Source organism: Gobio gobio (genome assembly GCF_949357685.1).
Source record: "Gobio gobio genome assembly, chromosome: 3".
Classification (NCBI taxonomy): Eukaryota; Metazoa; Chordata; class Actinopteri; order Cypriniformes; family Gobionidae; genus Gobio; species Gobio gobio.
Window position 1 is genome coordinate 47,010,668 of NC_137099.1, and position 15,156 is coordinate 47,025,823.

Below are 15,156 nucleotides of genomic sequence, written 5' to 3' on the forward strand. Positions count from 1 at the left end.
ATGGATTGAGTGAACTCTACAGCAGCTACATTGATTCACTTTTCAAGTGAGAATGGACATGGTAATGATAAAACAACCAAACTGACCACTGATGATTCAGGGCTTAAGAAACTCTCCATTCTCCATCAGCTACAGAGCTGCGGTTATCCAGTCAAATTTGCCATGTGGTCATTCTTGGCTGTAGAGATACTGTATCTTTAATGTGCAAATGAAATGTGTAGCATCTCTTAATTGAGTCAGTGAAAACCAGCAGCTCTCATCCAAATTCAGCCTAACCAGTGGGGGAGATGGTAAGTTCCTTCACATTCATTATATACTAGTTCTGTTTTATTTGACTTTGCCTCCCCCTTTAATGTATTTTCAAATGTGTACATGTATTGGTAGCCTTTTATAGTCTTATATTATTAGTCTTAACAATGAAAACACTGGATTCTTGAATGAAAAACTGTCAGATTACCAAGTCATCTATAAAAAGAGTTTGTATTCAGCTCAGATTCCAGACTTCTAAAGATGCAGTCTCCCTTGGATTAGATCACAAATATTCATGACTTCCTCATTGATATAACCAGCAAACATTTGTTATGCACCATTGCAATTGCCCTGAAAACTAATTGGACACTTCAGGCACACTTTTGCATTAAATAAAACAACGTCATTTATTTTAGCACGCTTTTCACATTCAACATTTCACAAAAACATGTTAGTTAGGTACAGTAGGGCCACTGTACATCTGAAAACCAGCCCTGAAATATTTATACATTACACCAGCGATTGCAATTTCAGCAGATACCAAAATAGTCGGCTACCTAGCTGCATTTTTCATTATATTTTTAGCTTGCTATTTGTCACCTCCACGTATACCTTCAGCATCCCTGAAACAATAGGCGAGTAGAGTGCTTATTCACAGCTTTTTACAACATTTAAAAATTGCTGTTGACAGGATGGAGACGTCCCTACTGAGAAGACCAACATATGCTGTGTTCTGAATGCTGGTCACTAACATGGGAGGTCTGTGAGCTTGTGTCCCCAACAGGCTTCTTACTTGACTAGTTCAGCCAAAAATGAAAATTCTGTCATTTATTCAAACTCTTGTCATTCATAACCTATATGACTTTCTTTCAACATAGTGAAAGTGAAAGAGGGCTGGGACAAATAAATAATCAGGCTGATCCAGTTAGTCTGACCTGGGTACTGTGCTTAACAGCTCAGTAGACTTCAATTTCAGCCTTTTCTACATGGACCACAAGACACTTTACTATGGAAGCTTGTTTCCACCACAAAATAAAACATTTTAAAAGACCATCGTGTCTTTTTATCTCACAATTGTGAGTTTACATCTCGCAATTCTGACATTTTGCGAGTCTCACAATTGCGAGTTATAAAGTCAGAATTGCGTGATATAAAGCCAGAATTGTGAGTTATAAAGTCCAATTCTGATCAATCACGCAATTCTCTGAAAAAAAAACGAAATGTGAACAGAATTGCGAGAAAAAAAGTCAGAATTGTGAGAGAAAAAGTCGCAATTACCTTTTTTATTTTTGATTCTGTGGCGGAAACAAGCCTCCATACTTTACAATAAGGTTTCATTTGTTGTTTATTAACTACATTAGTTAACATGAACTAACAATGAACAATACTTGTACAGCATTTGTTAATGTTGCAAAAGGAAGTTGGTCTTTCCAGCTGGGATTTTAGTTTAGAAGACACTTTCCTTTTTAAAATCGAGATGAAATGAATGAGTTCTTTGCAGATCATCTCTTGAGCTCCTCGGTTGTCGGATTAAACCGCTATTTTATCATGAACATCAAAGACTTGAATCAAGGACCACCAGATTGTAGAGTCGTGAGACTGTGTGGACATTCAATGTGAAAGATGAGGGAGTCGTGAGTTTAAGTGGACCTGTGAAGGACGTTGTGCTTCAGAGCAAACACACGCAGTCGCACGTTGCAGCCACACACCAGCTCCGACACACAAATGTGAAATGCCCCTGTGACTGGCGAACACACACTTTGAGAAGGAAAGGGGCGGGGGTGGGTGAGTGTTTGTCTGGCACAGTCATCCTCATGGGAAGACAATCGAAATTCACACACACGTCTGAGATTGAGCACTCAGTGTGACATGTTAATAGCTGTACCAGTTATATTACAATGCAGGGAAATGGTCACAAGGTGGTTTTCAACCTGATGAATTGTAACACCTGCCTAATGGTGTGTTAGAAATCATGACAGGAATCAAACAACAGTTCATCTTGACCTAGCCCACCTCAAAAAACTAGACTGAAACACACTCCCCTCACATTATGATCTATTTTCGCTTTTTTGGTAAACATGCTCTAGACGGACGTGTCGCACTTGTATATTTTGCAGCATCATACGCATGACACAGCAGTCTAAAAACACAGCACTTAAAGCCACAATATGTAATTTTTCGCTGCTAGATGTCGCTTATTTAAAACAAAGGTGTAGCTTGATGACACCTTGATTTCGCAGAGCTTTTATTATTCCGCAGACGACCGCTTCCATTTTTTCCAGTCATGCGTATGTGGGGTAACACATACGCATAGTTATGTTATAATGCTACTCTGTGCGTTCGCTCGGCGGCTACTATGAGACACTTAGTTGCACACTGCAGTAAACTAGGTCGATATTAGGCATGGTAAAACATGGTACTCACGGTAAATCAAGAAAACAAGCTTTAAACAGTAAGACTAACTGTATTGAGCTATATAACAATGCTTACTTTTCGAGGAGTGCATCCAAACAGTTGCTCACCTGTCTAATAAAACACGATATATTAAAGCGTCTTTGGTGTTTCCATGGTTTCTACAAAATAAAAGTAATCGAGGGTAACGCGGGTATGATGTCATTAATAGGCAACGCACGGACATGGTCCCTGTCTTGGTTAAAATGGCTTATTTCTCTGGATTTAAACATTCTTAGAAACATTTAGGATAATGTAAGTACACACTTCAACAACATATCAAATGAAACGGTAAATTTTCATGAAGTGACGGTTTATGCGTTCGTATCCTCATATAAATCAAATGATTTGTTCTACTGTTTTTTGGATATTTTAATCCAAAAGTCTTACATATTGAAAAAAACTTTTAAAAAAGTGTCTCTAGACCTTTTAAATGCAAACACTGTTCTGTGATAATGGCCTTTTAGACATCAACATTAGTGCCAGGGCTTTTTGTGGGGGGTTGGTTTGTTTTTGCATATTGATGAGTATAAACCACCAAAAAAAAATGTCCTAAAATACCCATAAATCTCTCTTCCTCACCACTAAATTCATCCAAAGGGAGTATCTGCACCTTTATCTGCTGGTCTCTTTCAGAATGTCAGTTTCTCTCCTAGACTGTGCTGCCTGTTTTACAGGTCCCTCTCACTCTGCTGCGAGAGGTTAAGCTTACTTGTAATGGAGGTAAATTTTACAACACGTCTCCATTTTTTTCACATCTATCCAACTCTCTTTTCACTTGAGACTTTTCTGAGTTTTCTAATACTGCAGTATTGTATGTTCTGTTCACGTGTGCCTTTCCTTTGTACAGGAAGTCATTTTGGTCAGGCTTGAAATATGTTTTGTTGTTGTTGTTGAATTGATTGTCATTTCTTACAGATCATTTAAATGGAAAGGGTTTCAGCAAAACAAACAATCATAATCAAGATGAATGTCTTATATTACTTATGTTCTAACTACTGCTCAGAATGTATGCTCACAAATGTAAGGTTAAACATAGTGTATAGCGTTTGCTGGTTTTCCTTAAATAGCTTTTTTCTTACACTAGAGACTCTTTCATCATGCCTGACACATTCCTGTTATTTTCCATCAGGGTTCCTCTCTCACTCTCTCTCTCTCTCTGTCTATGACACACACACTTGCCCAAGATGAAAATAGTGTTAAATGTAGACTGTCCATTGCTTGGCTGCCTCCATTTCTTGAGTTCATGCCAACAGTATCTGTATGTAGTTCTTTTAAAGGGTCTGGCACCAGTCTGACAGTCACACTCTGTAAAGCATTGCAGCGGTGCAAGTGGGTAATGCCTGGGCAGTCTGGTTCAGACAGACAGTTAAAGTCTGGTCAAGCTTGATGAGACAATACAAGACCTAAATCACCCTAGAAAGACTCTAAAGACAGTTTAAACATGCCAAGGCAGCTCATGGCACTGCTAGAACTGGACGCAGACAATGTCAAAAGAGAGGAAATTCTTTTTTTAATAGAAACAAGCCATGGAATAGGCATTTGAAAGTAGATGGCAATGTGTTTAGCAGGTTGATTTTGTGATCAATGCAGTGAATAAAATTGATACTTTGGTGGCATCCAGTGTAATAAATGTAATATAGCAACACATCAAAATACATTTTGTATGAAATATATGGTGAATCAGTTTTGATTCAAAGTTTTTTAAATGATCAACATGGCAGATTTGTCAAATTGTGATTCAAAAATAAGATACAGGCATGTGTTGACCATATACATCTGGAACATACAAACAGAGGTCCAGAAACACAAACAATGCATTTTTCAACCACTGGCATTTAAAATGGACTGTATTTTAGTCGCATGCTTTAACTTGATGAGTTTGGCCTTTGTTTGTATATAGTTTGGTATCATGAATGTCTCTCCAGCACAGGTTGTTGTGTCACTCTCTGAACTAAAACAATGATTTATTTTGTCTAGGTTACGGCATCAGGCACACAAAGAGCTCTATGCATACAAGCAGGTAAGCTGCTGACTTATCTATTCAAACACTTCACTGTATTGTATAAATCTACATTATTTACTGTATGATTCAAATTGTGTGAACGTCAGTGTTTCTGTTTCTTTCTCGTGCAATTTCAAACGTTACGTTTATAGAGTCTTACTCTAAATACATAACTAATTAAGTTATTATTTTTTTTCATTTACAGGTTATTCAAAAGGAAAAAGTCAAAGAATTAAACTTGCATGAGGTAGGAGTTCACACTTTCATCTAGCTGTGCAGACATTTTTTGGTAACACTTTACATTAAGGTTCCCTTTGTAAAGGGTTTATAAAGGTGTTTGTTAATGACTAATAACTCATTTACAAATGCATTGTAAATCATTGATACTGAGTTATAACTGCATGAATAAAAAGGGACGAATTAAATGCAAAACCTGCTAAATAGTGAGCCATTTTAACTTGAATGCTTAATAAATGTATTTATTCACACTTATTTTACTCAAAACCAGATTCCTATTTATTTTAAGATGCAGCTAAAATAGTGAGGTTGCTGTGCTGTATTTGTGGTTTTCTCATTAATATCTCAAGTTACCCATGATACGTTGCAAAAAGGTCATGATTCCTATCCACAGCAATGTATATAAACTGACTTCTTGTTTATCAAGATGAAATTCAAAAAAACAAAAAAACATAAGAGCATAACTGATGAGATCTTAATAATGAAAATGTAATTCCAGTATTAGTTACCTGTGAACCTTAATGTAGGGTGAACACCTGTGACCATTTATTCCTGAGTTACAAACATGAATAGCCTATGAAAGTGAGCCTTAATGTAAAGTGGACACCTGTGAACCTTTTATTCATGAGTTACAAACATTAAGGGCCTGTGAAACTGAAATACTTAAAAAAAAAATTAAGTTTGATCATTTCATCTTGATAAACAAGAAATCAGTTTTGTATACATTGCTGTGTATAGGCATCATGACCTTTTTGCAGAGTATAATGGATAAGGCACAGAGTAACTTCTGGTAAGCCACATTGTAAGAAAAGTGGGAGTCATGAGATATTAATGAGAAAACCACAGATCGCCCTATTTCATCATGCAGTAATAACTGTTTATCAATGATTTATAATGCATTTGTATATTAGTCATTAACTAACACCTTTATAAACGCTTTACCAAAAGAACCTTGTGTGGGAAAGGGTTTTTTTTTTTTTTTTGTGGCCAATCATGTTAATTATTTACTTGGATGGTTACATGATGTTCAGGCAAGATGTGCTTTCTTGGTGTTAAATGTTCTGTGATGTGGTATATGAGATTTAATGGACATATTTGAGCAAATCATTCATAAAAGTAAATTAATTAACAGTGATTAATATTAATCACCAAACTGAGGCAGGACCATTTTTGCCTAAATATATTTCAGTAGAAAAGAAATTTATGTATCTTAAGTTGTGATAGATCAATGAAACTGAACTTGGACACTTGTCAAGTTTTATGCTGTCACACTAATTGTGTGTCAGCCATGATAAATAATTTAATTTGAGCAATTCCGATTCTGCTAATCGATTCCCAGTTTCGGTTGCAATAAGGTAAAAAAAAAAAAAAATTGGTAAAACATTTAGATATCAAACATAAAATACACAGACAGCAGCAGGTATATTAGGATGCTGTCATTTTAATACCTAAGGAATGGAAAAAATTTACTGATACACATGCATTTTCTTAACTGTATACATTCACTTAAGACAACTTGAACTACCCTCTACCCTGAATGTAGGAACTTTTTAAACATGTTTAATAATAGCATGAGCGTATGACATTCAACCTTCACCAGTTCGTACATGACCGCTATCATTTTGCTAGTGTTAATAGGCCAGACTGACTTCATATGTGAGTGCTAATGAAATGGTAGAGACAATATTGAGGTGTGAGGACACCAGTGCTCTCGTTGAAAGCAGACACTGTTCACTACTGTTTTTATACTCCAAGCAAGGCCAATCTGAAAAAGTATTAATGACACTGAAAAAAGTGTCATTAATATTAACAGCGCTGTCAGTGGTTTTATATTAGTAATTTCTTTTGAAACATTGCCTGAAAAGTGCCTAGCGAATGTCATCTGCACTTGTAAGCACAGTTTTTCATGGTAATCCAATTATTTTGGGGGCTTTTTGTGCCAGCAGTCATGACTCATTTGTCGGACTCAAGGTTTTATATTTGATATTGATTTTGTTCATGAATAGTTGAAAAAAAAAAGATGTTACCATTTCCACATTTGCAGGTGTGCCTGTCTAGGGCTGCACAATATATCAAAATTATCGAAACATATTGCGATATGCATATCGCTTGTGATAACTGGACTGGACACATGACTGTTACATACGTGTGACATGCTTAGTGTTATTAAATGCAATAAATGAAGTACTCGCAAGCACAGAAAGCCGCCTCTTGGACAGCGCATGATCCTGAATACAGTTCGCTCCCACAGCTTATATGACCAAATACACACAAAATTGTCAAAATGCCCATCTTGGTGAGTATTCACGTCTTAAGTGGACTAAACAGTTGAGAAAGAAAGCGTGCGTGTAACAATATATTGGATCCATGCAGATCTTAAAATGACAGCAGCCTAATAAACCTGCTTTGTGTGCTTAATGTTGACCAAACAACAATAGACAAAAGAGAAAATCACTCACTGCTCTTGACTGAATAACTTTTGTAGCTTCAATGTGAATCAGAATATATTTAATTCATACAGTGAAGACTAAGCAGTGTTTTATTTTTACATTTGATTATTCAATTTCTGTTGTTAAATAAACCTAATGTAGGCCTACCTAAAGTCAGTTTACACTGACGTTAAAATTACACTTACTTTTTATGCAATGCTACAGTAAAACCAACATGTCCTCCAACCAATACGCACATATAGGTTGTTTGTCACTTCCCTGAAATACGACCCATAGGAGCGTTTACTAAAGTTGCGCCCCTATCGACAACAGGACACTTTCATTTTAATGCTTTGATTCCTTTTATTTGCGTCATATTTCGGGTTTTGCGAGCATTGCAAAATACAACATCATGTAATCATGTGATCATGCAATCGTGGGTTCGATCCCAGGGAAAGCATGTGGTCATAAAGTCTGTGCACTATAAATCATTGGGTAGGTTTAGGGGTGGGGTGGGTGTAGTTGTTAATAAAATAAATATTTTTGCTAAATGGAAATATGACAAATGGTGGTCAAAAGTCCACACATTGCATTTAAATGAACACGCATTTGGATTGGTAACTACAGTCATACATCATTATTTTTACGCCAGCTAGAGAGCGCATGACTTTAAAACCTAAATATGCAGAAAATGTTTTTTTAAAATCAAATCTAATGTAGGCTTTTTTTGTTTGTATAGGAACATTGTTTAAGACTCAGTGTCAAAGACTCAATACGTTTTAGTGACATTTTTAAATCTAAATTAGGCTGAAACTGTTGAGTTTAACATGAGGTCAGGGTTTTAAATTTTGAAGTTCATATTTGATTTTCTATGTTTAATTGTAAATTTATATAAATATATAGACAGTATATAAATTATATAAAATATAAACTGATAAAACAAAATATACAGGCAAAAAATTGTAGTCTCAGTTTTTATATTGATAATGAAAATGAAAATATTAACAGTTATAACACTGAGATTTGTCATCCAATCTTGCAATGTTTCAATAGGGCTTTTGTTTAACTGAAAATAAATGTGTCAGTAGTCCCCTCGTCTTTACTGGTAATTCGGGATTGCACTTGCATATGTGCTCAGGCAAGAAGCATAGGGGTGGGGGCTGAGCTACAAGCTGATTGGTCTCTCCATCCTGTGCACACAAAAACACTGTTATGATTGTATGCCACAGGCATGGGAGTTTTTCACTATAGTTAAAGGTTACAAACATTTAGCACAGCCATGCACAGCAACATAAATCAATCGTAATTAATTCTTCTGAACTCCTGAGATGTCATAAAACTGTCACATACTACAAAAATTTGAATTCTGCCATTATTTGTTGACTCTTATGTTGTTCCAAACTTGAATGACTCTTTCTTCTGTGGAACACAAAATAAGGTCACACTTTATATTAGGTGGCTTTAACTATGTACTAACATTAAATACCTACAAGACTATGGGATTTACTGTGTAACTACATGTGTTTCCCACATATCCTGCTAATGAGTTTGAGGTATGGTTAGGTTTAGGTGTAAGTATAAGTATAAGGATCTTAGGGATTAGAGTTAGGTTCTGGGGTAAGGGTTTGGATGTTAATTAAATGTTAAAAGCTATTAAATGTAATTACAATTCACCAACGTTTATGTACATAATACGTATATTGCATAAAATGGTTAAGTACAGTACATAGTAGTTAAGGCCACCTAGTATAAAGCATAACTAAAAATTTTTTTTAATAATAAAAAAAAAAAAAAAAATTATATATATATATATATATATATATATATATATATATATATATATATATATATATATATATATATATATATATATATATATATATATATATATATATATATATATATATATATATATATATATATATATATATATATATATATATATATATATATATATATATATAAAGAAGTCAAATATGTCTATACAAAGAAGGTCAATAGGGTCCAAATAAATACACAATCTTCTTGAGGATGAGCAAATGACGACTGAATTTTCATTTTGGGGTGAACAATCCCTTTAACTAGATTCACTTCACTAGATCCAACATTGAATTAAGGAGTGTCCGACCACAGCATGTAGCCTAGGCTTTTAAGTTCAAGCCCCCATGAGTTAGAAAGGTGATCTGCTTGACAGAATTATACAGCCTCACAGCGTTCTATCAACTCTGTCCTTGAGCTTCCATAAGATACAGTGGTCTCAGCGCGAGAAGAGTGAATATAATCTCAGCTATCGAAACATTAAGTACCTTGATTATATACATAGACATACGCATTGTACGGTAGAGCTTGTGCACGGATGATTGATGTGCAAACACACTGATGCAGAAAACTAGCATATGTGCCAGACAGTTGCCAAGATATGGATCCTCAGATGGCAACCAGTGAGAACAGCATGGACATAAATATCACCGCGTCAGTGAGGAAGATATATTGTGCGTAAATCCACCGGAGTGAAACAGTCGGAAATAAAACTGCATGGTTTGTGTTTTATAATACTAAGTGAGAGACCAAAGAGACGAGAGCGGCAGCATGAAACGGACTGAGCAATGCTTATGAAGGTTTATTCCCGTTTGTTGAAAAAGACGCCGGGGAGTCACATTTGAACTGCAGAGGTGGTCCTTTCAATTCAGAAGCCTAGTGGAGAGAAGGAAAAAGAGGGACAGATGATGGTTCAGTCGCATACCATCACTGTTTAGACAATTATGACCTCACTATTCTGATAGGAATGACACTGGCCTGGTTTGTTGGTTGGATGATTGATTATAAACAGATTGGCCTTGCTTGGAGTATAAAAACAGTAGTGAAGGAAAGGTATTGGTTTTTTTTGCAGGATGTACAAATAAAACCTGTAAGGCTGCCCCCCAAAAGTCGACTTAAAGAGGCTAGACAACTTAAACTAGATAAATATGCGCTATTATTAGGCGCATATCCTTAATGCATGACATAAGAGGCGCCGGCGAGATCACTTGGATTTTTACCTGATAACAGCGGAAACAACTTAAAATACTTTTTGTTCATACAGATAAGATTGTCCAACATCATTCGAAACTGTAAAAGGTTACTTTTATTTGTGTAAACTTACAATAACAATAAAACGTTGTGCTTTTGTAAAATAAAGAAAACAAACAGGATGCGCTTTCTGCCGTCTCAGTCTCCGTGCCGAAAGTCAGAGTATAGACTACTTGCCTCACAGACAAGATATATATATATATATATATATATATATATATATATATATAAAGCTTGAAATGTCTACTTTTAAATGAACCAATTCAAATTGAAAACAAATACTCTTTGGTTATGCAATCCGTATGAAGAGAGCATCTCTCTCTAGACGCATACACTACACTGCGGAGATGGTGAGTCAGCATCGTCAACTTCATCTTTGCAGCCGATACTGACTCAGAAAACACTAGTTTATTAATACATAATCAAAATGTCTCCTTGCAATTTTTTCCACCACATTCATGATTATTACTTTTGCCGGTGCCTGTCCGGCAAGCTTCATGCGTGCGCTTGAGAGCTGAATAGGCTATAGGCAGTGTTGGGGAGTAACTTACATGTAATTAGGCTATGTAATTTAATTACAAAATAAATTTAACTGTAATCAGTTACCGAGAAAAATATGTAATTAAATTACAGTTACTTATGAAAATATTAATGATTACAACGGGGGTTACATCTGTTTTCTGTAAAAAGTTTGGATATGTTGAATAATCTTAATTTGTTGCTTTGCCTGTTTTTGATGTGCACGATACCTCCTGCCTTTTAAAGGCTGTTTAGTAAAGCGACGCTATTCTGATGCTTTTGATTGGCAGATTTGCAGCACACCACGTCTGCCAATTACATCAATCCACATTGGCGCTGAAAGCTTGAAGCTAAACCTGTCTGAGAGTTGCCACTGTGGCGAGTGATAAAAATTTGTTTCAGTGCTGGAAAAGAGAAAAGTAATCCAAAAGTAATTAAATGTAATCAGTTACATTACTTTAATAAAGTCATTGAAAAATTACACTACGTATTAGATTTTAAATAGGGTAACTTGTAATCTGTAACCTATTACATTTCCAAAGTAACCTTCCCAACACTGGCTACAGGTATATTCCGCTCCCAGTATATATTTAAGTAATTAAACCAATACAAACATGCGATTAGTCGAGTAACGGCTTAAATGAACGACTACTAGTTGACTAGAAACATCTTTAGCCTGGGGCAGCCCTAGCTACATGTTTAGTGTTATGAAGAAACATGCACACACATGGGCGTATTCTGTCCCTTGTTGGCCCTGTTAATGCCATTCTTTCCTGACAAAACCCAACAGTGTATATTCAACAGACAATTTCTTCTTCTTGCAGTCTCGCTCATCTCAAACAGAGAACCATTGTGTCTCGCTAATTCGCTGACCACCCCCTGGTCAGGGTCAATGACACCTAAAGCACTAGGACTGTATCTTGCTTTATAATACACACACAAAACAGTAAATAACTGTTGTGACAGACACCCATGTGCCCAGGCACATTTGTCCGAAACTCCTTTTGTTCCCTTACAATTACTAGTTGTGCATTTCCCCGCTCCCTTATTTGCTGTCAGCAAGGTTAATGAAATATTTACTTTGTGCACAGTTCTGGAATATGTCCTAGATAATATGAGCTATCTGTTTTAACTTTCACTTGCATTATGAATTATTCCAGCAAGACGTTAGAAACAAATTCAAATTGTGAATTATATCAGATGTTAATTATTTATATAATTTGTCACTTAATCCTGTAGTCAGGATTGTTTGGCTTGTGCCTCTTCCATTCACATAGTTGAAATAGATTAGTCATTTTAAAATACTTTTTTTTATATATATATGTCTGATTCAAGTGAGATACAAAGCACTGGTTTAATCTGTTTACACTGATACACCCTGTTTGGCTTTACCTCAGTTCACTTTGTCATTTTTATACATTCCTTTGAATTTTAATGACAACTTTATCAAAGGAACTAGCTAGTAGCCCTCAACCTTATATGGAATAGCCAGTACAGAGTCTTTTGTCTACCTTCAGATTACATCACAATTTAATTGCGTCCAAATGTTCACAGAATTCCACTCTCTATGTGAGACAGGTTGTTAATCAAAGTGTTTAGTTTGGCTTTTATAGCACCGGGTCTAGACTTTTTTTTTAATTTTTTTTTTAGATGAAATGCCATATCTGCACCCCCACTTGATACACTTCACTGCTAGATTACAAAGGAAACTTCTTGAGTGCAGACCATTTCTTTACTTAAGATGGAGAAAGCCTTCAAGAATATTGGTTTTATAGCCTATCTATCATAAAGTTAGCAATCCTGAATGAATACAGCATTCCTGTCTTCCTGTCTCACTGATCTTTGAAGGTGAAACCATCCATTACTTGTAATTGCATGTTGAGACAAGTGTATTCAATGGAATCGCTTTCTTCTTTGAGGACAAAATGTTTACATTTCAAAATTTGATCTGTGTGTTCATTGGAATATATTGTTTTCTCTCTCCAGATTTGTGCGGTGTGTTTGGAGGAATTCAAGCAGAAAGATGAGTTGGGAATCTGCCCGTGTAAACATGCCTTTCACAGAAAGTGAGTACCCTGGCATATGTTGTTTTCTAAAATAGCAGCACCAAACAAAGTTTTGCTGTCTGTTTGTTTGAGCGACCCGACTGGGCTAAAAACTAACATTAGAATTTGAGGTTGGACTACCTGTTTGACGAACAGTGGCAGACAGGTCGTATTGGACACTTGAAAAAGCCCTTCTGATTCTTCCAGTGGTATATATTACATCAATTACACACTTTCAAAAATTAACCTAAATGCAAATTTGCAATGTTAAATGGTTTCAAGCGTGCTGGATAACTGTGCTCTGCCATTGATCTAGTTGAAATGTGTCTGACTCACCCATCTTCTCATTCGCCCCTTTGTGAAACATTTGCACTGGGCTGTATGTCAGAGTAAATGCCAAAGTAAATGTCAGAGCAATGCTTGGACACTTATCAGAGGGGTTGGGAGCTCTCTGTTTTTTTTTTACATTTTCACATTTTAGTTTGCCTCTCTAAGAATCCAGCCAAATTTTAGAGCATACATGGGTCATTGAAATCATATACTATTTACATTAAGAGTTTAGCATTTACTACTATGTAATATATTAAATGCTATTATTATTAACTGTGATTTGTTAAAAAATAATGTTATGCAACTGTGCATTAGAAGCTTTTAGTGTCATAATTACAGTTGTGGTCAGAATTATTGGCACCCCCTGGTAAATAAGATGGCTGTAAAAATAAATCTGCATTGTTTATCCTTTTGATCTATCATTCAAAAAATTTGAAAAAAACCTAACCTTTCATTGAAGTAAAAGAATGGACAATCGGGGGAAAATCACTCCAAAATACGTTGGCCACAATTACTGGCACCCCTAGAATTTTTTATGAGTAAAAAATCTCTGAACTATATTCCCATTTTTTAGCACACCAGTGTGACTAGGGACATGAAATTGTCTAGCTATGACGTCTTGTTTCACAGGAGTATAAATATGAGGAAGCACAAAGGTCAAATTCCCCTAATCATTCACCCCAATGCAGTGTCTATATTGTCTTAATGCAAGGCGAGGAGGAGAGTTTGAGTGGACAAAGACTCTCCAAGGATCACAGATGGAGAATCGCAGAGATTAGTTGAGTCTTCGGGTCAGAAAGGGTAAAAATCAAACAACCCCTACATCACCACATGTTGTTTGGGAGGGTTTCAAGAAAGTCCTTCTTGCTCATCCAGGAACAAACTCCAGCATATTCAGTTGTCAGACACGATTGGAACTTCACATGGGACGGGTTCTATGGTCAGATGAAACTATAAAAAGAGCTTTTTGGCAGCAAACCCACCAGATGTCATAGGCCTATTTTTTTGCTGGAGGTCCTGGACATCTTGTTCAGATATATGGTATCGCAGAATACCAACAGATAAAAAAAACCCTGTAAAACCTGACGGCCTCTGCTAGAAATCTTATAATGGGCCGTGGTTGGATCTTCCATCAGGACAACAATCCGAAACAAAAATCAAAATCAACACAAAAATGTGTCACTGAGCACAAAATGAAGCTTCTGCCATGACCGTCCCAGTTCCCTGACCTGAACCCTATAGAAAAAGAGTGGCTGAACTGAAGAGAAGAGCTGGGAATATGAAGGATCTGGAGAGATTCTGTATGGAGGAATGGTCTCTAATCTCTTGTCAGGTGTTCTCCAAACTCATCAGGCATTATAGGAGAAGACTCAGAGCTGTTATCTTGGCAAAAGGAGGTTGCAAAAAGTATTTAATAAAAGGATGCCAATAATTACGGCCAACGTGTTTTGGAGAAAAGCATTTTAATTTCATAATATTCAATTATTTTACTTCAATAAAGGTTTGATTTTTGTGAATTTTTTGGAATGGTAGATCAAAAGGATAAACGATGCAGATTTATTTTTTATCTTTGATCATATTTACCAGGGAGGCCAATAATTCTGACCACAGCTTTATGCCACGAGGGTGATAGCTGATGGAAATTAATAGACATAACTACATGAAACATAATATAATATGATACTACATCACATGATGCATATCATTTGCATGTCACACTGTTGGAATGTATGAGTCGCAGGTTATTCCTATTAAGAATCCCCATAAAATTCATCTCAGCTAATCCTGATTTGAATATTTAATATGATAGATAGATAGATAG

At 35.9% G+C, this 15,156-nt stretch overlaps 1 protein-coding gene across 3 annotated transcripts in view; it reads left to right on the forward strand.

Moving 5' to 3' along the window:
• The window catches only part of rnf24 (ring finger protein 24), a 34,438-nt gene that overhangs the window by 17,487 nt on the left and 1,795 nt on the right, over positions 1 to 15,156 (forward strand). For all 3 annotated transcript variants that reach the window (XM_079812287.1, XM_079812285.1, XM_079812286.1), the window contains 3 exons: positions 4,681 to 4,723; positions 4,911 to 4,952; positions 12,946 to 13,025. In XM_079812287.1, coding sequence (XP_079668413.1) covers positions 4,681 to 4,723; positions 4,911 to 4,952; positions 12,946 to 13,025 — 165 coding nt within the window. The remainder of the gene's footprint in view (positions 1 to 4,680; positions 4,724 to 4,910; positions 4,953 to 12,945; positions 13,026 to 15,156) is intronic.